The 23,929-nt window shown below is 37.5% G+C and overlaps 1 protein-coding gene across 3 annotated transcripts in view; it reads left to right on the top strand.

Annotated features, from left to right (window-relative positions):
* The window catches only part of LOC131240419 (serine/threonine protein phosphatase 2A regulatory subunit B''beta-like), a 73,216-nt gene that overhangs the window by 4,016 nt on the left and 45,271 nt on the right, over positions 1 to 23,929 (top strand). For 2 of the 3 annotated variants that reach the window (XR_009168751.1, XM_058238632.1), the window contains exons 2-6: positions 437 to 682; positions 929 to 1,034; positions 1,518 to 1,617; positions 11,631 to 11,736; positions 11,937 to 12,027. Coding sequence is in view for 2 of the 3 variants with exons in the window: in XM_058238632.1 (XP_058094615.1) it covers positions 437 to 682; positions 929 to 1,034; positions 1,518 to 1,617; positions 11,631 to 11,736; positions 11,937 to 12,027 (649 nt within the window). In the remaining variant the exon portion in view is untranslated. Of the gene's footprint in view, positions 1 to 436; positions 683 to 928; positions 1,035 to 1,517; positions 1,618 to 11,630; positions 11,737 to 11,936; positions 12,028 to 23,929 lie in introns of those variants that run through there. The other variant, XM_058238633.1, reaches the window with a different exon arrangement.

Raw genomic sequence — 23,929 nt, forward strand, 5'->3', positions numbered from 1 at the left:
AGTGTCGTCTAGTTGTCCTAGGTATTTGGGGATCCCACTCATTATGTGTTATAATAATATAATTGTCGAATGTTTGTGCCTTGTGTGCGTTAAATCTATAACCTCATTCTAATACCATAAGCAAATTCTCTTCTATGGACAATTATCATTAGCTTTGCGGCTTTGGAAAGATTGTTAATTTTCTGTTTCTTTTATTTCCATTGGTTATTATATTTCTCATTTACATAGCTTATAAGCAAATCTGATGCCTTGCTGAAACATCAGAACTTCTCTCATCTGCTTCCTTTTTAGGCACCTAAGTATTCAATACATCTTTTGCACCATAAAGTCTACACCATTTTTAAAACTAAATTTTCTGCCTTTTCTCTTGGTACTTTTAGGCTGCTTGTAAGTACATATCTATAATCTTCTTTCTCATTGTTCAATTTACCTGCAGGTAAAAACCTTGCTTGATGATGCCAAGTCAGGTGCACCTTTGAATATTCTTGGGAACCCTACTAGTACAAATGCAGCTACAAGCAATTTGTTGCCTTCCATGTTTCCTGCTGGGGGTACACCTCCACTTTCTCCAAGAAGTACTTCTGGTTCCCCACGTGTTGTGAAACGTGCAGGGGCAGGGCCTTCTAATTTAGGTTCTCCACTAAAATTAGTCAGTGAACCAATGAGAGAAGTCATACCTCAGGTACTGAATGTCTAACTATATTAAACTCCGGAGTCTCCAGACAATAAATCTTCACTCATCATAGCTTTATCCCAGGCTCCCAGCTATTTGGGGCTGGGAATAACATCTCTTTTGATAAATAATAGAATCATATTAACTTAGAATACTAGTTTGTATTATGCTTTTCCCCACAATATCACATCTTAGAGCCATCAATGACATTGGGTAAGGAAATGGGCATTGATAGGGTGCCTGTATATCTTGCAGTTCTATTTCCAGAATGGTCGTCCACCTTCAAATGATTTGAAAGAGCAATGTTTGTCTAGAATTGACCAGCTTTTCTTTGGTCACTCTGATGGTCTGCAAGTTCAAGGTGAGAAACTTGTGCGTGTTTATCCTGTTTTGGTTTAAACTAATGTTCCCATACAACATTGTGTGGGCATTTTCAGATGCAACTCATATGAGTTCTCAGCTTCTCGCTGACATCACTTGCTTATAACATCCAAGCCATGAGAAAAGGTTGGTTGCATCATAAAGATCAATTAGGGTGAAAACCAAGATGGTCCATTTATTAGGTGGGCTACACCATTGAAATCAGTGGACAACTGGTGGTCTGATTCAGTGTACTTGTGTGGACACCACGTGATGAGTGGATTGTTCAAATTTTTCTTCAGATGTTCTTCATGGTACGGGCCATCTTTTCATGGCTCAGATGTTCCCCCGGAGGATGCATCAGCTTACAATAAAACACTATATGTGAAAGTTAAAGTACAGTGGTTGCATGTGAACATTTCTCCTTATTTTTATATGTTATTATAAGTCGAGCTGGTGATTTTTTCTCCTTTTATAATATCAGAATTTAAATCTGTCACAAGGGAAATTTGCAAGCTGCCGTCGTTTTTCTCCACCACCCTTTTCAGAAAGATTGATGCTGGTTGTGTTGGGATGGTGACAAGGTACACATTTTGTTATTATCGACTTACTATTTAAAAATGTAGGATAAATGATCTAACACTTCTCTTTGCATCAAATTGTTCAAGAATTAACTATTGGTTTAGTCTTATGTTTTGAAAGTCTGTATCTTCCAAAACTGGTTCTTTAGTTGTTCTTCTTTATTGTCATTTGTGCCTATATCTTTCGTTCTTTTGTTAACAATGTTGTTTTGAATTCATAATGAGCATCATGAAGAAATTTGTTATACTTCAAATAGCTTCTTGCGCATATTTTGGAAACTGAACACTTGCCTATGGCAATTAAAGCAAAAGTTCTAAATAGTAGTAGGATTCAGCTGCATTGTCTTTATTATTTTTAGGAATTTAATTTTTATTTATTTATTTATTGGAAGGTTCAATGTCACTTATTTGTGTACTCTGTTAGAGGCATCTTGTTCCTATAGTCTCTCAAACTGTTAAGGGTAGTGGCAACTGGTTTGGGTGTGGGAGTGGGTAAGCATCTTTTTCACCATGTTAACATGCATAAAAGGCTAGGGAGGGGGAGTGACACTTTGGTAGAAGGTTCCTGCAACTAAGGTTTGTATGCATGCTTATCTCTTCTAACATTTGAATCTTTTCCGTTTGCCCTACTGTTGATGACTGCAAGTTTGTAACATTGAACAGTTGAAGAGGGGTTCAAAGTTCAAAGTCCTTTTCTTTTAACTTATCAAAAGTAATAAAGAATATAAAAGACAACAAGCACTAGGTTCAATTTTCAATCTATGAATGATTATGTGCACAACTATCTCTTGACAACGCTTGCTAAGTTATGAGAATGCACTATGGCGAATTGTATGAGTCCAAGACCTCCTCTTTATTCATTTGAGAAATATCGAACCATACTTTATGTTCAAGAGTTTAGGAGGAAATTAAATGGCGACAACACTCTTGAGCTACCTGGTTAAAAGAAGGTGATCATAATACGAAATTCTTTCATGGCATTGCTAGTGCTAGAGCTCGTGCGAATTCCGTCTCTTCCCTAATCATAGATGGTGAATTTTCTTTTGATAAGGATATGATTTGTGATTCTATTGTTGATTACTATTCTAAATTGTTGGCTTCTAATTAGGTTGAACGTCCACTTCTGGATAATTGTGATTTTCTTTGCTGTATAGTGAGGAAGTTGATTACTTGGAAAAACCTATTCTCCTCGACTCCTGGGCCTAATGGCTTCCCTATTGCGTTTTATCAGTCGTTCTAGAATATGATTAAATCTTTTTTTTTTTTTTTTTTTGCGGCTGATTTCTTTGAGAATGGTTGTCTACCTTCAGAAATGGGTAGTACATTTATTGCCCTTATTCTGAAGTTGGAAGGGGTCTTCAGAGCCTATTACCCTTATTGGAAGCAGTGTTCGAATTCTTAGTATTGTGTTACGTATTAATTATCACATCGGATATATCGGTTGTATCGCGTAATGTATTGCTGTTGTTGGAAACATGAGGAAACATCGAGAAATTGGTTGAATTTTTTAGTGAAACTTTAGTGGTTGTTAAAAAAGACATCAATACACACTTATAAATCAAAACATTACAAAAAATAAGTGCACATAATGGGTTTTCTTTGTATGGAGTCCTAATCCATGCACTGTCTAACTGAATTGATGCAAGTATATTCATATAATTTATAAATATAGGAAGATGTGTAGAAGCACAAGCAATACATTTAAAAGCAAAAGAAGAATCACTAGATTAGATTACATACATGTTTGATTTTATGTTTGGACATGAAGATTGCAACCGATTTGCGAGAAAATTTGGAAAATTTGTTTTTTTTTTTTTTATTTCAATTTTTTGCGACTCAGCCCATCTCCTCCAAATCTCAAAGCGAAGCTCACAATCCATGATTTTTCATGCAAAACATGAAAAATCATAGATTTGTAACAATTTGACACCGATTTAACACGATTTACAGAAAAAGAATTGAAAATCGAAAATGCTTGGTGGATTGAACATATAGGATATATGCCACTACTTGTGCAATTTGTATCGCACAGGGAGGATATAAGATATATTGTGGGATATATCAGCTGATATTTTTGATTCTTAAAACAGTGATTGGAAGTCCATATAAGATTTTGGCTAAGATTTTAAGACTGAGATTGAGAGTTGTTATCCCTTCGATAATCTCTCCTTTTCAAAATGCCTTTGTTCATGGTAGGCAGATCCTTGATAGTATCCTAATTGTGCATGAATGTCTGGATTCCCAATCTAGGGCAAGCAGATAAGGAATTATGTGTAAACTAGACCTTGAAAAAGCATATGATTATGTTGATTGGTCTTTCCTTGATTACATGTTGTCTAGATTGGGGTTCAGGGACAAATGGAGATCTTGGATCTGGGTATGTGTTTCTTCAGCCAGGTTCTCTGTTATGGTCAACGGCTTGCCCTTTGGCTTTTTTAGGAGTTCCCGTGGGCTCAGGCAGGGGGATCCTTTATACCCGTTGCTCTTTGTCATTGTCTCTGAAGCCCTCAACTGTCTGCTCTCTAGAGGCCAGTTGTTGGCCCTCTTTAGTGGTTTTCAGGTAGAAAATTTTTCGTGTCCTATTTGTCATTTACAATTGGCTGATGACATGCTGTTGTTTTGTGAACCTAAATAGTCTTGGTTTGAGGTAGTGTCAGGTTTGGAGGTTAATCTTTCAAAGAGTGTTCTCTTTGGTATTCATGTGACTTTGGAGGTGACTGCTCTTCTAGCTGATTCCTTGGGTTGCCGGGTTGGCTCTACCCACTTCCTATCTAGGTCTTCCTCTGTGTTGGAAAACCCACTAGATCTTTAAGATGTTATTATTGAGAGAATGGAAAGAAGGCTCTTGGTTTGGAAATGTTAGAGCCTGCCCCGGGGAGTTATATGTCCCTATTCCTTTGCTGAAAATTGGTCATTCTTAGGATTAGTAAGCTTAGAAGGGATTTCCACAAAAAATAGGTAAGTCCCCCCTCCTTAATTGGAAAGAAGTGTGTTCTTCATTTTCGGAAGGAGGTGCGAGGATAAAAAATTTGGAGTGGATGAATGTTGCTTTGATTGGTAAATGGGTTTGGACTTATGTTTGGTGTGGTAATAGGTCTCTTTCCTCCTTCCATTCCCTCACGGCTGTATGTTATGCTTTGGACATCTCAGTTGCTGTTTGTTTCTTGGGGGACGAGGAAGATGGGGTTTGGATCCTCCCATTTAGGAGGTACATCTTAGATAAGGAGATTATGGACTTTATGACCCATTTGTTATTCTGTAGGGTCTGACCCACTCTCTGTACTGGGAGGATTCTCTGTGTTGGGTGTCATATTCCTCGGGCTCTTTCTCAGTGCGATCTTTCTATTAGTATTTCGCTTCTCCCTCGGCTTTTGCTGCTAGCCGTCTTGGTGAAGCTTGGTTCTATGGTGCCCCGCCGATGTTGCAAACTTTTCTTGGTTAGTGGAGAGGAATCGAGTGCTTACTGTTGAGAAACTCAGGAAGAGAAGCATGCCTCTCACTAATGTTTGTCTCACGTGCTTCTGTGCTGTGGAGTCGATGGATCACCTCTTACTTCACTGTGCTTCTGTCTTTGAGTTATGCTGGCAAGCTCTCCAGTTGGCTGGCTCCAAATGAGTTTTGCCTCCCTCCATTGATTGCCTCTTTCAGATTCGACATGCAGATGCGGGAGGCTCTCTGGGTAGTTAAAAATGGAGAGTTCTATTGCTGGCTATTCTTTGGGCAGTCTGGCTTGAGAGGAATAATCGCTTCTTTAGAAATATGAGCGCTTCTTCTGTGGGGGTCTTCAGTAGAGTCCTTGTCATGTTTAGGGACTAGGCTCCGTGATTTGCTTGGGGGTAGTTTTGTCCAACTGTGTTTTAGGTTTTGAGTACTGTGAGTTGGTTCAGGACTTGGGGTTTCCCAGGCGTGGGCCTGGTGGTTGTATTTTTTATTTTTCTTTTTTCCTTTCTCTGTAGTTTTTGTTTTGCAGTTCTCTGTGTTTCTCTCTTTCCTTCTCTTAATAAAATTATTCATCTTTCATAAAAAATATTGAACTATATTAGAAAGGAAGAGAATACATCAATGAAGGGGGAAGAAATTCCCAACATAGAAGATTGATGAAAAGTATACCTTATTTGGTCAATACATTTGCCAAAAAAGATGAGAAGATGATGTTGGAAGAAGAGAAGCGAAGGCTTGCAGAGAAGTGGGCCTTGGAGAGGAAGAATGCTCAATCAATACTAGAGGGGAAGGGTGGGTAATGGTTCAAAATCTAAAGAGCAGAAGAGAATCTCTGAAGTTGATTCTCTCAAATGAGGAGAGGGCCTTTACCTTGTTTGTTAGCCATTTTTTGGAGGGATGGTTAGCGATGGACCTTCCGTGCTGCTTTGGCAAATCAGGGAGCATCTTTGAAGTGGTGATACCTAGAGATAAAGGGAAGATGGAAACTGGGGCTTTGCTTTCATTCAATTGAAGATCCAGTCAGAGGCGCAAAAAGCCATTACTGATGGAAGATGGTTGTCAGCAAAATGATGCTCGTCAATTTGGCTAGATTTGGACTTGAATGCATTGGGAAGAAAGGGGTCCTGGCAAGTAAGCAAGCATCCTTGATTGTGCTCAGTGAATGCGACTTGACCCATGAATAACGATGACAGTTGCAAGTTATAAGGAGGCAGGGGTTGATGATCAGGAGAGGATCCAATTTGTGCAACCTTGAACCTCTTGTGACAGTGGCGATGGGGGTGGGGAAAAATGTTTGGGTGGAAGTGGTAGAAGGTAGATGAATAGTTTAGGTCTCTCTGGCATTGCCGGAGGAAGCCCAGGCTGATCTAGCAAAAAGCCTGCACAATGGGACAATATCTTCTTCTGTGGTTTCCTTGTGGATGAAGGAAATATGGGGTTTGCTGGAAGGGGAGTGTCACGTCTGCGGGCTAGACTTCTTTGGAGTTCTGGATCAAGATAGCTGACCACATTAACACCAACAGGATTATGGCATCCAGGGAGTCCTTTGTGCAGGAACAGGTCAAAACCCTGCTCTGGAGCAGACTAGTTTCCCATGGGATACCAGAGAGTGGGTCAGCATTAAGGGCATTCCTGTGAAGCTATGGAAGGAGGCATTAAAGGTGGTGGGATCTCGCATGGGAGAGGTGCTAGAAATCGATGAGAAGCCTGCTGAAATCAGATGTATCCCAAGCAAAAGTGAAGGTCAAAAGAAAAAGGATGGATTCTGATGACAAAAAATGTTAGGAATTCAGATTAGGGCTGTCAATGGTCTGTGGGCTTGGGCCTAGCAAATGCAAACACCCAAACAGTTCAAATCTGGCCCGAAGCCTGACCATTGACAGCCCTAGTTCAGATAAAGCGGAGCTGGACTGGTTTCGAGGTAGCGGTGGAGGTTTGGAATCCCAGCGCTGACCCCCATTGACAACTGCAACTTGCAGAAGAAAGCAACAATGCATGCAAATCAGTATTTTGAAATCAAAGGAGCCTGGGGGGAGCGAGAGGTCTACCATTTCCAGTGCCCTACGGATCATCATCTGCTACTTTGGACATGTGTTATTGTATGCATGGTTCGGGGCTGTGATATTGGGCTTGAAGCAAGTCTCCCTTGAAGTCCTGGTAGGAAGTGGGAGACAACTGGCTACACCTGTTGGATTGATGGCAAGTATATTTGCTCGATGTGCCCAATGTGCAGATTTGTGAGTCTGGAAGGTGTCCCCAATTGCAAGCACCTGGAAGATCCTATGGTTGCAAAAAGCCCTGTTTTAAATTCAGGATCAACACTGATGCTGCTCTTTTGTGTGACGTGGAGGCAATCATGCCTGATAAGCTGCCACCTCAATTTGCTGAGAAGAGAGGGTTGAGTGTAACATCCTTCCTCCTTTGTCATTTTCTTCTCATGCTACGTGCCCTCTATATCCCAGGGCCTTGTGATCACTTCAGTTTGTGTCATCCTCACTATTCAGAGATGGAGGTGACTGGAATCATTTGATCGGAGATGGATGGGGCATGGAAATTCTTCAGATGTCTCACTAGCTTCTGATCTGATGCACAGCAGATGTCTCAACATAGAGTCCTGTCCCACTTCGGATTCGGGTAACTGGTCAGTGATTGAAAGCCTATGTTGAGTGGGGGAGAATCAGATGGTCCATAATAATGCGATGAACTACTGTTGATTGCTCTGTTGTGAATGGAAGATCCAGGAAAATGGAATCGCTGCAATTGGAATCATGAGATTGTCGAGGCAGAGCAGTTGTGTGAGAACACAGTTCATGAGAATATTTGAGTAGGGAGAGACAAAAACAACTCTTTAATATCAAAGACTTGCATGAGGCGATGGCAGATCATAGAACTTTGTATCCATCAGCATGGCCTGCTTCTTTATCAATTCACCGTTGGCTTTTATGGAGTTCCCTAATCTCGCTGGATCCCATTGTATTCCGCATCATCGCCTTTTGTCTACTTGCAAAGTGAGACTTCCTCTGTGTCTTGCATGTTATTGTTGATCTTCTCACTGTCCAACCCAATCATCTGTGTTTCCAAATTTATCTTTTTTTGAATCCGTCTGTTTCAATCCTAATGGTGCAATCAATGTGCATATGCCTATTTTGACACGCACACACACACACAAAAGATTCACTGATCCAAGTGTACTCTTTCATCTATCTATTTGTTGATCCTTTTGACCCATCTTTTGATCTGGCCATTGATCAATTTATGTATTCATCTGCAGATTCATCTATGGATGGTGATGCTTCCTTTGATTCTTACATCCGTTTCTCTTTTACATCTTCTAGGATTCATTGACATCTAGATCTTCTCAGATGTTGGTTTCATTATGACCCTTTCCCTATCCTTTAGGAATGAATAAGTATTCTTCCCCACATTGTTGAGTTTCAAATCACGTATGTATGGAATTGGTCCATGGGAATGCCCACTGTTTGGAGAATAACCCACATTCAACAATTCTGTTATCGCCTCCTTGGAGATGTAGTTCTCATGGCTATTCCCATTACTGCCAATTGACCATCTTAACGATCCTTCCGTGCATCTCATACACCTAGTTCTAAATATATCACCTTGTGGATACATATTTTTGGGGTTTTGGATGATGGGGAAGATGGGTTTAGGTTTTAAGATTTTTTTGATTGGCAATAAAAAAGATTTTATTTAGGGGACTGGAGGCCAAAAAGGAAAGTGGATATATTTAGCTGATCACGAGATGGAAGCATCCCCTAGAACATGGTGGAGATTGATGACAGCCGCTTCCGTCCTAGATAGACATGCTGGTTAACTATTATGATAACTGCTGAGACAGGAACACATACCATTGAAATTATGATTGTTCAACCCATAAGACTGCCGTGAAGCTCAACCCCCAAATGCTTTTCCTTTTCTTCCGAGAATGGTGGATCTTCCACTTGTCACACGACTGCTGAATAGACATGGACATTGACTGTGCCATCTAAAACTGTCTCAAGATCTTGCCACAAAGTGAAGATGGAAGAAAAAATTAGGTGATGGATTTTGAAATTTAGTGTTATTAGTCTTGGTCAGAAGATGGAAGAAAAGAAAAGATGTTTTCTTTAGAAAGATGAGGTCTATGATATCTGTCTTCGCATTGTGTGAAAGTTTGGGATCTCTTGTCTGGCATAGTGTGTGAGCCTTTGCATGGGTGGCTTTGGTGAATAAAAAAAGTTCTTGCTTTGGACAACCTCAAGAAGTGGCAAGTGGCATTCCTGAATACATTCATCCTTTGTTGAAGGGATGAGGCATATGTGGGTCACATGTGTCGCAATTTCCCTATAGCTAGTTTCATCTGCAGCCACTTTTTCCATTCGTTTGGGTTTAGTTGGTCACCTATTCCCATCAATTTGGGATAAGTTGGTAAGCTATATCCACTTTTTCTATTCTTTTGTTCAAGGGGTTAGGAATCAATGGATCACATATTTCTCGATTTCCCTATAGCTAGTTCCATTTGCAGCCACTTCTTCCATCCATTTGGGGTTAGTTGGTACATGAATGCCTATCTTAAGGAGTTGGTTGATAGGTAGTCTGTCGGTTCGTTTAATTCAAGTGTTGGCCTCCTTTAGATAATGGTTCCTATACTATTATGTGGGGGCTTTGGAGGGAAAGGAACAATAGGGTAGTCGAGAAGAAAGTGCTCCAAAGGAAATGATCAGTTGAAATATCCCTTATGATGATTGAGGAAGGGCCTATGTGGGATTGGAGTATCAAGTATCAACAAAGGCATTGTAGTGATGACTTCCTGGAGCCGGCCATCTTGCCGTGTGCTCATGCTTATAAGCATCCGTATGTTCTCTGGTTATAAGCAGTGAGACTCCAGAGATTCTTCTGAATTGTGTAAATGGGTTTCAGTGGAAAAGTTTAGCCACACCGTCTTGCTTCTTTGAGTAGAGAGAATATGGCTTTATTAGTCAAGTTTGAGCTACATGTTCTGTGGTTTTAAAGGAAGACAATGAGGCAGCTGGTAGGCTTGCCAAAGATGGAGTGATGAGAGGGTCACTCATTGTCAGCCCTTCGATTTTTTAATGGGCTCTGGTTTTCTATTAATAAATTTATCGCCTTTTAGGGAAAAAAATGAAGAACTAGGAATCGAAAAAGAAGAATGCCTAATTAAGCCCATTATCCAACTTGCTCTGGGTACTGGTGCAAGACAATGAGCAGTAACAAATTAAAAGAACACCATTAAATGCTGAAACACAGATTTATCATTCAGACATTGATAGGGTTAGTTTCTCACTAACTAGGTAAAAAGCATATCACCCTGTATTAGCATAGTCACACAGGTGCTTGTACAGAGTGTCAAACCCAACAATTGCTTGTATAGAGTGTCAAACCCAACAAGTTCGATGAGGTTGTGCATAAAGGCTTAAAAATTCTATTCAACTATTCTTATGAAGAGTCCTTTACGTGTATATATGCCTTTTTCCAAAGCAAAAGAGACCCTAATCTAAGCTAATCCATCTATTTTAATAGATATTAAGGACTAAAACATGCCTAAATCCTGTCACAACCATACAAACTTTCCTTAAATTGGCCACGACTTTAACCATTCATGGCAGTATGACAAGATCTTGGGTTCTTTTGAAAGCTAATTCAAGAGGCTTTCAAATAGGCTCAATTTTAAGTCATTTGGACGTTATTTGATCCCTGAAAAGTGGCCTACAAAATAAGTGATGAAAATAACTAACTTAAGCCCTGAGTAACTAAATTGGGTAGAACTAGGATTGCTATTTCATAATTTAGACTAACTTACTAATCAACTGCTTAGTTAAGAAATATCCAAATGTGTGGACCAGCGGATCCATAAAACAATTGGTCAGATCATGCACCCACAAACAATTGAACAATCTGATCATGGTGTCCCCTCTTTGTAAGGACAGATTCTGGTATGACCTGGTCCATTGAATGGGACCTTCTCGTTGACCTTATGGACTGCAGACTGTAATATTGAATGCTCAAACAAAGCATGTAAAAGTTGTATGGTGTGTATCATTATTTTACTCTTTGTGCATTCCTAAAAAGAAAGTAGAATAGGTAACAATTTTTTTTTTCTGTAGCCTGTGATTATTCTATTCTTTGTGCGTTGTCTGGAAAGAAGGTAGAACAGACAACTATTTATTTTCTGTAGCATGTTATTTCCTTTATGTTCTTTCACCAATTTCCATGGCTTGTTGCTACTCATAAATGCAACTACTTTGTTGACAGTTTCCCAAGCCTGATATTCTTTTCTTTTCGGTTTCTGCTTATAAGCTGTTTGACTCCCTGATGATGTTATAGATACTCTCCCCCTTTTCTTTTCCCCCAGCATTTGTCCTGGTTGTGCCTTATCAGAGGCATTAGATAGAGTAGAGTTGGATTGCCATTAACTGAACATAATAAGGTGCAGAAGACACCATAGCTAGTCTCAACAATTGAATCTCTTCGAAGAGGTTTGACTGCCGAGAGGGAAAATTTCTTAAAGTATTCCTAGTGCTGTTTATGAGTAATTGGCCCTTATTGTATTTTTGTAGGGATGCATTTATTGATTATTGGGTTAATGGCAATATGATGATGATGGATATAGCCACCCAAATATTTACAATATTAAAGCAACCAGATCAGAAGTACCTTACACAGGTCTGTCTTCTTCTCCAGATGCTCTGATCATCATACTCCCAACGTTCCTCTATACATATGATCAGCATGCCTCCTAAATCTGGGTCAGTGGTGAAGTCACTATGAGACATTGAGCTGCTGTATTTGTAAAATTAGATTCTCGTTGTGTGGGTCTGTCCTTTATTCTTCAATGTTTTCAATTAAATTCAACTTGGATACAGGAAGACTTTAAACCTGTTCTTCGAGAACTTTTGGCGACTCACCCAGGGTTGGAGTTCTTGCAAAGCACGCCTGAGTTTCAGGAACGATATGGTATGCTCTTAGTCAGCTGTCTATTTATTAAGATGTAGTAAATGTTATTTCGGTCTTAGCACACATTCTTTATCTTTTGTTTCAAGAGTACCTTTTGGTTTATGATATCTTGCTTAATGATTCATTAACTGCATTTTTGGTTTACAGAAGCATGTTATTGGGAATTCTTATTTCATTATAATTTGCTCTATTTATTTTCTTTTTAGAAATTTAAGCTCTATCTATTTGTGGAATCCAGCTAACCTCTTTGTCCAGTGACTGATGTTTCACACTGTGTTTTATGGATGAACCCAAAGGGTACAATCTGTAGGGCCTAGTTGGCTCACGTGATTAGTAGAAAAATTGTTGCAAAATTGTCTCTCATAATCATCATCATCATCTAAACTTTATCCCAATTAATTGGGGTCATCTACATGAATCCTGTTCCGCTTCCACTCTATCAGGGGCCAGATCTTCAGTTAGACCATAGGTCAAGCCTTTTCTTACTACCTCTATCCACATCCTTTTGGGCCTTCCCCTTGCCCCTTTAGAGCCTTCAACTTCTAGCAACTCACTCGTAACCAGCGTGGTTCTTGGTCTCCATTGCACATAATGAAACCATCTTAGTCTACCTTCCCATGTATCATTACCTATTGGTACTACTCGTCTACTCCTAAGTTCTCTCGAATGTGTTCATTTCTAATTATATCCTTTCTCTTCCTGCCACACATCCATCTCAACATCCTCATTTTAACTATACTCATCTTATGAACAGGTTGTTTTTTAACTGCCCAACATTCTATCCCATGAAGCATGGCTGGTCTTATAGCTATCCTATAAAATTTCCCTTTCAGTTTGAGGACAATCAAATAAAATTCCAGATGCATATATCCATTTCTTCCACCCAGCTCGAATTCTGTGGGCAAGATCCTTTTCAGTCTCTCCACTTATGAATTATTAACCCAAGGTATCAAAAGTGGTCATTCTGGAAAACTTTGTGTTTAGTTAACAATCTTAACTAATTCCTCGTTTTCACTCTTATTATTACTAAAATTGCACTCCGTTTATTCCGTTTTAGTCTGACTAATTTTAAATCTTTTAGATTCGAAAGCATCACTCCCTAATTCTAGATTTGTGTTTATGCCTTCTCTCATCTTGTCAATCAAAACTATGTCATCTACAAACAACAAACACCCTGAGATGTCTTCCTACAAATGCTTTAGCAACTTGTCCATAACTAATGCGAAAGGTATGGGCTGAATGCCAATCCCTATTATAAGCTTACAGTAAGCGGGAACTTATCTCCACCAGTGCGGTCCTCACATTTGTTGCCACTCCCTCATTTATATCCTTAACAAGGTATTCAAAATCTGTTACGTTTCGGCCATAACGGCTGATACGTAATGGTAACGGTATCAACTGTTACGCGATACGGCCCCGAAATGGGGCACCTCTGTTTTTTGGGTTCGTAACGGCCGTTACGGGGCCGTCACGGCCCATAACAGCCTTTATGGTACCGTAATAGACGTTACGGGCCATAACCCTAAAGAAAAATGGAAAAAATGAAAAAAGAAAAGAAAAAAAACATACCTTCTTCTTCTTCTTCTTCTTACCGTAACAGACGTTACGGGCCATAACCCTAAAGAAAAATGGAAAAAATGAAAAAAAAAATGAAAAAAAACATACCTTCTTCTTCTTCTTCACGGATGAATGACATGTATATATAATACGTAATCGAGTGAACCCCACGTACATGGCCCTATCAACTCAAAATTAACCAATTAAAAAATTAAATTGTTTGAACAATTTTCACTATTAGTTTGCAGACACTTATTTTTTGAAATAGGACCATTTGATATTTTTCATTTTTCACTGTCCAATAAATGTCCACCAATCCATTAGTGGGATAAGTGCCAATAGATTGCATTAATTTGAGGCTAGTTTAGGGCATCAAACGGTCCCCTAATTAGTCCCAAATTGACAACACTATTTACCCCAATTTAATTATAATTTTTTAAAAAAGATCTATTGAGGAAAATGATATCAAATTGTTGGGTATATGAATTACATAATAGGATACAAAAGTCCCTAAACTCTATATATTGAGATGAAATGTATGTGAGTCACGAAGTATGCAATGCACTAGCACTATAAATAAAAGGAAAACTTGAAAATATAAGATGTTTTGGTATTACATTCATTATAGTAAATTTATATAGATATTATATAGTTAGAAAACTAAATATAAAAGGTTTGCAGTTAATTCTAGGTTGTCAAGTTGATAAATTCATCAGACAAACCGATATAGCATTCTTATCAAAGAGTGGACCGTTACACCACCATAAACATGTTCCAAATTATAAATGAATGCATATTTGGAATATTTAGAATATTTCGGATTTAATGGATATTTTTCTATAATTTTTTTACCTTTTTTTTTTTTTTTTTTTGCACTGTTACACACCCCGTATCGGCCGTTATGGGGTGTATCTGTATCAGTAACGGTGGACACCGTTACGCCTACCGATACCGCAACAGAACACCTTGATCCTTAACAATGTTAATATGTCCTCTTGAGAATTGAGGCTCCTTTCTTTGCCAACACCCACCGGATTAACTCTCTAGGGATGGCTCATGGTCTATTGAAAATATGCTGTATGTGGACATAAAAAAGGTAAACATTTCCTATGGATGGAGTACTCTAGTAGTCTTCGATAAGATTTTCCATTGCATTCAAAGCGTTGAAGACAACAAACTATGGAAATTTTCTCATTGTTGTTTTTAGTACAAGTTACATATGCTGATGAAAGAATATCAAATCATTAATCTTATGGTGTTTCTTTGAACCATAGACTCGAGTTAGTAAATGAATTTTTGCAGGCCCTATCATAGAAAAGCCTTTTTGATGCAGGCCCACCTAGGCTTACTATAGGGCCTAACAATGACGTGGGCCTACAACCCATTGTCGGGCCCAACATATGCCGACTTTTGGATTGAATATTTATAGATTTTGGGGCCTAAATCAAGGATTGCAATTTACTGTTTTTGGGACAAAGGGTTTAATTTGAAGATGTGATTGAAGATATGAGGGGGATGTGATTGATGTGATTGAAGATATGGGGCTGATTTAGAGATGTAATTAGGATTTTTTATATTTTACTTTTACTATTGTTAGGCTTTTACCTTCGTAGGTAGATTAGATTGATTTGAAGCAACCATGATCTTGTTGAAATCAATCTCTTAGTTGGAGGGATTTTTATGAAGGATTCATTTAGAGTCCATTGGGCTCGGAGTATTCATTCCAAAATTTTCTAAGGGCCCGTTTGTTAAATCTGAAGTCTAAAAACCTGTTTGATAACTGTTTTGAAGAAGTGCTGAAGTCTGAAAATTAAGTACTGAATCTGAAACAACTTGTTTGTTAACAAACGTCTAAAATCTGTTAATTTGACACATTTGCCCGTATCTCTAGGTTGGAGATGTTTTACATTATGAAGGATTTATTTTTTATTAAATGAAAATAAAACCATTGAGTTTACATGCCTTTAATTTAAATAAACTGAAGTACTTAATAGAAAATTAAAATGTCATACATTTTTCTATAAAAACAGAGCAAGAATAAAAAAAATAAATCTTCCCGCATATTGTACATAATAGTTTGTTCAAAGTCTTCGAATACTCCTACTTCAGGCATATCATCCTCTGATTCGACATTCATCTCCAAGACAACATTTTCATCATTGTACTGTTGGAAGAGTGGATTAGAGATGGATTCTTTTCTGATGTAGTTGTGTAGTGTCATGCATGCAATAACTATGTCTCTTTTCGTCGGGAAGGAATATGGTGTCATCCGCTTCAAAATTGCAAAGTGCGCCTTTAACACGACAAAAGCCATTTCGATTACATTCCGCAACTTTGCATGCATATGATTGAAAATCTTCTCTTTACTAGTAGGCCGCCCACCACAACAAAAGTTATCCAATCAATATCGAACATTGCAGTATGGCACCATAAACTCCCGTGTGTGTGTGTAAGCAACATCAACCGGTTAATATTTATCTATATAAAAACAAATGAAATTTTTTAGCAGATTTTCAAGTTATAATTTTACCAAGTTATATGAAAAAACATAATTAATATTACCAGGAGAGGGCAATGAATTTTTTTTTTTTTGTTGGATTAAGCACATCATCCATGAGAATCCTTGAATCATGTGCCACTCCTTTCCATCCAGGTTTGACATATGTAAAAATTATATGAAAGTCACAAATGGCCATAATGTTTTTAGCACATTCACCCCTTCCTCATCCCCTGTAGGGTACTTGCTAATCCATCGGGATGCATGTTGGAATGAGAGTCCCATCTAATGCACTAACGACACCCTAAACATTAAAAGTCGATGTTAACCCTCGAGTAGAATTATTAAATTCAAAGTAAATAAATTTATATTTTTTATATGGAGTTTTACCTTCAATATTTGCCAAAGACGTCGGTGTGTTCTGATTTCTTGAACATTTTTATCAAATGATGGAGTGACAATCATCTCTTTGGCAAATTTTAACATAATAAATAATACCTTGTGAAAGTACTTGTACACCGTTTGTGTCGAATGTTGGAATTGATTTCTTACCAATCTATTCTTAAGGTTATGACTAATCATCATTAGAAATATGACAATCTTCTCCTCGAGTGATACATACATACTATTTAACAACCACTTTCTAATGCGGGACAAATTGCACAGAATAAAGAATGTATATTTCTCCATTCTAAACAATTAATAGCAAACCAAAGGACCGTCTAACAACTCTTTCACAAAATATGATACAAGTAGCGCTGAAGAACTTGCTTGTTCTTTGTTGGTAAACTTCTCTAAATAATTAAATAGGAGCTTTGATATAATAATATTCAATAATCTCTTCAATTTTGTTGTTAATGCCATAGTTCTATTAATATTAAAAGGAAAGACTTTAATTAAACTTGTAGACAATTGGATAGTTGGCATTAACAAATTTCATAAATAGCCCATACCGATAACTATGGATGTGACCCATATGATAATCTTCAATATATCAATAAAGTAAGGGTAGCTGCGGAATTAAAGATATTCATGAGTGAAAGAAATAAAACTAATATCAAAATTATCCAAAATTATTCAAAATGAACCACACACTAATCTAAAGTCTATCCAAAAATAATGTGAAAACATTAAAGGGAAAAAAATAAGACTAATGTGAAAATTATCCAAAATAAACCACACATTAATCTAAAGTCTCTATCCAAATCTTCATATCTTCTTCCTCAAGAAGTATCCACACTTTTCTGTTCCCATTCTTTTAGGTAAACGATTTTAGAGCTTTGAAGTACAATGAATTTGGTATTCTTATCGATGACATGCCTCTTAATCTTATAAAACATTCTTTGATAGTGTGTCCTTTTGCATCTGTCTTTTCCAACTAATGTATGAGTGCATCTACGCTGCTTTAGATATCTTTCTTATTTGCTTTGCGCCGTTTGTCTTGATGAGCTTCTAAATCAACAAATGGGGCGTGTTCACATTATCGAGTATCTTGATTTATGTTAACACCGGGATTGTCTAAATTGATTTCATTACCATGCATACGTATATTCAAAGGCATTTGTGATTACGATTCAAAATACTTTGCTGGAAGATCGTTACTATGTGTTATATAAGCTTAAGTACCATTTGCAACAAAAGCCCTCGAACAATGCCCTCAATTCGTTCTCAAATTCTAGTAATCTATTTCGGAATTAGGTTGCATTCTTGTTTTTCTATAATAAAATATCATAAAAAGCATGTCTTATTTGGATCTAGGGCAAATTCTTATTTAGCATGCTAAGGGCCTGTATTTTAATACTGAAAAAAAATCATTGAATGCGGAACTCAGAAAGCGCCTCGCATTAAGTCTGTTTGTTAACGCCGAACCCGTAAAGCGCCTTGCATTAAGTCTGTTTGTTAACGCCAAACCCGTAAAGCGCTTCATGATTTGCCCTTATTTTTTTCGGTGACGGAGGTTTGGCTTAACGGTGAATACGGAATGCGCTCCGTGGATTCTTCTAAGAAAAAAGTTGCTTCCAAAATTGGCTCTGTGCATGTTGCTGTAGAGACCTTACGATCTTGATCTTTGGCCGCTTGAAGTGGGCTTCATCGTGATGTTTAAGTGAAATCCACCCTGATCATTAGGTGAGTTACCCCATTTAAACAGTAGGGCTAAAAAATCAACCCTGTATGAGATTCAAGTGGGCCATTTGAAGGAAAACAGTTTGGGAGAGGGACGGGCGCCCTTCAAATAGATATGCCCGGGCTTTTTTTTTCAGGGACCTCCATGATGATTATATGAAATCCATTCCAACCATTACACCACTCACTCAAATTTAGGCCCATGGCCCAAAATTCAGTCCTATTCGTAATTCAAGTGGGCCACACTAGGGAAAACAATTTGGAGGGTGAGTGTCACCTTGTACATTGTTTCTAATCGTGTGGTCCACCTGAATGGTTGTTTCTAATTGTGTGGTCCACCTGAATGGCTGGTTTTTCATCCCCACACATAAAATTGAGTCAATCACCTGATAGTCGGAGTGGATGTTTGACATACATGATGGTGGGACCCACTTGAGTTAGACAACAAGGTTATGTAAACCTTGTAGATGACAACTTGACAAAGGTTATGTGACCATTTTTAACTCGAATTTTATGCTGGAACGCGGATTGTGGCGGTGGTATATGAGATGTTGGGTGCTGTAGTGTCCATTGTGATGTATTTGTTTTATATCCACATTGTCCATCCGTTTTGCCAACTTAGTTTAGGGAATGAGAACAAAAATGAAGTAGATCCTGATCTCAGGTGGACCACACCACACGAAACAATGGTCATTGAATGTCCACCACACAAAACTTAGTGGGGGCCACAAAACTTTTGGATGAAGCTGATATTTGTGTTTTCCCTTCATCCATGTCCGTGTGACCATATAAATAGGTTGGATGGCAAATACATAGTACAGTGGGCCCTAGAAAATTTTAAGGGCCTGTTTGGATCCTTTGAATGCCAGAGTAAGCAATTTAAAACTCACATCATTACACTTTTATATAAACAACTGTCAAATTAGGGTGTGGATTGCGTACTACCCCCACCAGGACCTAGCTAGAGATGGACGATCTTGGTAGGGGCCTTATGGGGCCCACCATGATGTATGCATTTTATTCACATCGTCCACTCATTTTGACAGATCATTTTAGGTCATGAGCCCAAGAATGAGGCAAAAATAGTCTTGAGTGGATCACACCATAAGTAGTGGGGATGGCTGTTGAAAACCTCATGGGGACTACAAAAGTTTTGGATCAAGCTGATATATATGTTTTCCCTTCATCCAGGTTTGTTCGACCTCATGAACATGTTGGATAGCAAATAAACATCACAGTGGGCCTTAGGAAGGTTTCAACGGTGGGCATCATTTTCACCACTACTTTCTGTTGTGTGGTCCACTCAAGAATTTAATCTACCTCCTTTTTGTGCTCATGCTCTAACATGATCTATAAAAATGGATGGACAGCGTGGATAAAATACATGCATCAAGGTGGGCCCCACATAGCCCCTGTCAGGATCGTCCGTCTCTGCCTGGGTCCTGGTGGGGGTAGTATGCAATCCACGCCTGTCAAATCATAGTTCTGTGGGTGGAGGTGTGTTGATGTGGCATAGTTCTATGGGCCCCACCATGATGTATGTGTTATATCGACACCGTCCAACCATCTTGCAAGATCATTTTATGGGATGTGACAAAAAAATGAGGCAGATCTAAAGAGGAAATGGACCACGCCACAAAGGCGGTGGGGATTGAACGCCTGCAATTGAAAACTTATTGTCGTCCAAAAAGTATAAGATGCTCCTGATATTTGTGTTTTCCCTTCATCTATGTGACCTTATGAACAAGTTGGATGGCAAATGAACATCTTGGTGGGCCCTAGGAAGGTTTCAACAGTGGGCACCATTGTTTCACTACTTTTTGTGGTGTGATCCACGTAGGCTTTGGATCTTCATTTTTTAGGTTATGCCCTAAAATGATATTGCAAAATGGATAGACGGCGTGGATATAACACATATTAAAGGGTTTATATCAACATGTATCTATTGGTGGGCATTCAATGACTCTTTCCTGTGGTGTGGTCCACCAGAGATTAGGATCTGCTTCATTTTTGGGCCCATGCCTTAAAATGAGCTGGCAAAAGGGATGGGTGGTGTGGATATAAAACTAATACATCACAATGGACCCCACAATGCCCAACATATCACAAACCATAAGAAACAGTAGGGATAATGATGCCCGCCGTCAAGTATTGCTCGAAAACATCAAGCGTCTCATTCACTTCTCCATTTGTGAAGTTTATTGAAGATTTGCGTCACTGGCTGTTTGTTTAGCTTCTCTTTTTGTAGAAGATTGGAAGTGTTTCTCCTCGGTAGGTATTTCAATCTCTCTCTCTCTCTCTCTCTCTCTCTCTCTCTCTCTCTCTCAAGAATGGGGGTATTCTACATTGTCAGTACCTCAATTTGTTTGTTTGTTTGTTTGTTTGTTTTCATTCTTTTATTTATTTGTTTTTTATTTTAAAGTTTTGGAAGTGTTTCTTCTAGTCCTTTCAATTTGTTGCTCAAGATGATGAGTAAATATGAATTGTGTTGTTGTTTCCCATACCATATATTTCAAGGCTTTGAATTCATTTATTATTTATTATTTTCTTTTTGAAGATTGCAAAAAATAAAAAATAAAAAAATCTATTAATAGGCAAAACTTAGGTTTTTACCTAGTTCTTCTTCTTTAAATGTTCCTCAATTTGAAATATACTTCAGGTTTTTACCCTAAGTTCATAATGGGCTACTATATAGATGGCTTCAAGGGACGGCGGCAGGGCGAAATGGAGTGATTTCAAAAAGAAAACGTTTATTGACTGCTTTATTAAAGAAGCAAATAAGGGTGGTAAGCCAGGGTCAACCTTGACCAAATAAGCTTGGAACAAAGTAATAATCAAGTTGAAGAAGCATACGAGAAAAGAACTCAATCAAAAGCAATCGAAGAATTTATGGGATTCTCTGAAGGCGCGGTATATTGCGTAGATTAAGCTAACACGCATTACAGGCTATGGGTATAATGTGTTGACGGGCCAATTCGATTGGCTTGAAGAAAGATGGGATGAGTACATAAAGGTACTTATGAAAATTTGTTCTATAGCTAAATAAGAATTTGCTTTACATCGATTTAAGACATGCTTTTATGATATTATTATTGTAGGCAAACACGAATGCAACCCAATTCTGAAATAGACTACTAGCATTCGAGAACGAATTGAGGACCTTGTTTGAGGGTTTTGCTATAGCTGGTGCTCAAGCCTACACAACATGTAACAACGATCTTCCTGCCGAATATTTTGGATCCTCATCACAAATGTCTTCGAATATACCTATGAGTGGCAATGAAATCAATTTAGATAGTCCCGACATTGATATAAATCTGGATACGTGAGAATGTGAACACGATTCATTTGTTGACTTAGGAGCTCATTCAGGCAAACGACACAAACCAAATAAGAAGAATGATATTCAAAGCAGCGTAGATGTACTCATACATCAGTTGGAAAAGACAGATGCAGAAGGACCCACTGTCAAAGAATGTTTTATGAGATTAAAAGGCATGCCATCAATAAGAACACCAAATCCATTGTACTTCAAAGCTCTAAAATCGTTTACCTAGAAGAAGGAGAACAAAGAAGCATGGATGCTTCTCGAGGAAGAAGAAGATGTGAAGATTTGGATAAAAACTTTAAATTAGTGTGTGGTTTATTTTGGATAATTTTGACATTATTCTTATTTCTTTCCCTTTAATGTTTTCACATTAGTTTTGGATAGAGATTTTAGATTGTGTGTAGTTCATGTTGAATAATTTTGGACAATTATGATATTATTTTTATTTCTTTCATTCATGGATATCTTTAATTCTGCAGTTACCCTTGGTTTAATTGACATATTGAAGATTATTATATGGGCTATGTCGATATTTATCAGTATGGACTATTTATGAGATTTGTTAATGCACGTGGTTAGCGGGTGATTGCGTGCATCTGCAGGGAATAGTCTCGCTTTAAAGGGTGGGGAGATCCCGTTGTCATAAAAAACGAAGAAGAGATTTGTTAATGCTAACCATCCGATTGTTTACAACGTCTAACAAAAGTCTTTATTTTAATGTTGATAGAACTATGACATCAACAACAGAACAGAGGAGATTATTGAAGATTATTATATTAAAGCTCCTATTTAATTATTTAGAGACGTCTACCAATAGAGAACAAGCTACTTCTTCTGTTGTACTTGGATCATATTTTGTGAAAGAGTTGCTAGATGACCCTTCTTCGGTTTGCTACGAATTCTTTAGAATGAAGAAAGATACATTCATTAGTCTGTGTAACTTGTTTTGCATTAGATGGTGGCTGTTAGATAGTTGGTATGTATCACTCGATGAAAAGATTGACATGTTTTTTATAACGATTAGTTATAACGTTAGGAATAGATTGCTAAGAAATTGATTCTAACATTCAATACAAATGGTGCGCAAGTACTTTCATGAGATATTATTTGCGGTGTTAAAATTTGCCAAGGAGATGATTGTTAATCCCAAGGTGTCCCGTATCGGTATTGGTTGGCGTAACGGTGACCTTCAAAACCGATACGGATACGGGGGCGTAACGGCGCAAAATTTTTTTTTTGCCAAAAAAATATGAATAAATATGGATTAAATCCGGAATATTCTAAGCATTCCAAATATGCATTCATTTATAAATTGGAACATGTTTATGGTGGTGTAACGGTCCACTCTTTAGTGAGAAGTTGTATCGGACTGTCTGATGAATTTATGAACCAGATAACCTGAATTTGACTACAAAATTCATATATTTAATTTTCTAACTATCTACTATCAATGATAGATATATTAGAATGAATGTAATATGAAAATATCTTACATTTAGGTGTTTGCAATTATTTTTGAGGGCCAAAATTCATGCGTAAATAGAAAAAAAATATAAAATGACACCCCAAATATGTAAAATGCACATTTACATGTTCTACTATGATTAACACATCATATGGCATCATTAAAACAGCAAAAGAATCATTAAAAAATGATTTTTCGAATTTTCAAAAAAAGGGCCGAAATAAATGCGTAAATAGAAAAAAATAAAAAATATATATATAAAATGGCACCCCAAATATGTAAAATGCACATTAACATGTTCTACTATGATTAACACATCATATGGCATCATTAAAACAGCAAAAGAATCATTAAAAAATGATTTTTCGAATTTTCAAAAAAAGGGCCGAAATAAATGCGTAAATAGAAAAAAATATAAAATGGCACCCCAAATCTGTAAAATGCATATTAACATGTTCTACTATGATTAACACATCATATGGCATCATTAAAACAGCAAAAGAATCATTAAAAAATGATTTTTCGAATTTTCAAAAAAAGGGCCAAAATAAATGCGTAAATAGAAAAAAATATAAAAAATATATAAAATGGAACCCCAAATCTGTAAAATGCACATTAACATGTTCTACTATGATTAACACATCATATGACATCATTAAAACAGCAAAAGAATCATTTAAAAATGGTTTTTCGAATTTTCAAAAAAAGGGCCAAAATAAATGCGTAAATAGAAAAAAATATTAAAAAAATATAAAATGGCACCCCAAATCTATAAAATGCACATTAACATGTTCTACTATGATTAATACATCAAATGGCATGATTAAAACAGCAAAACAACCATTAAAAACTGATTTTTCGAATTTTAAAAAAAGGGGCCAAAATTCATGCGTAAATAGAAAAAAATATTAAAAAATTATTAAATGGCACC

This window comes from Magnolia sinica, chromosome 3, assembly GCF_029962835.1.
Source record: "Magnolia sinica isolate HGM2019 chromosome 3, MsV1, whole genome shotgun sequence".
NCBI lineage: Eukaryota > Viridiplantae > Streptophyta > Magnoliopsida > Magnoliales > Magnoliaceae > Magnolia > Magnolia sinica.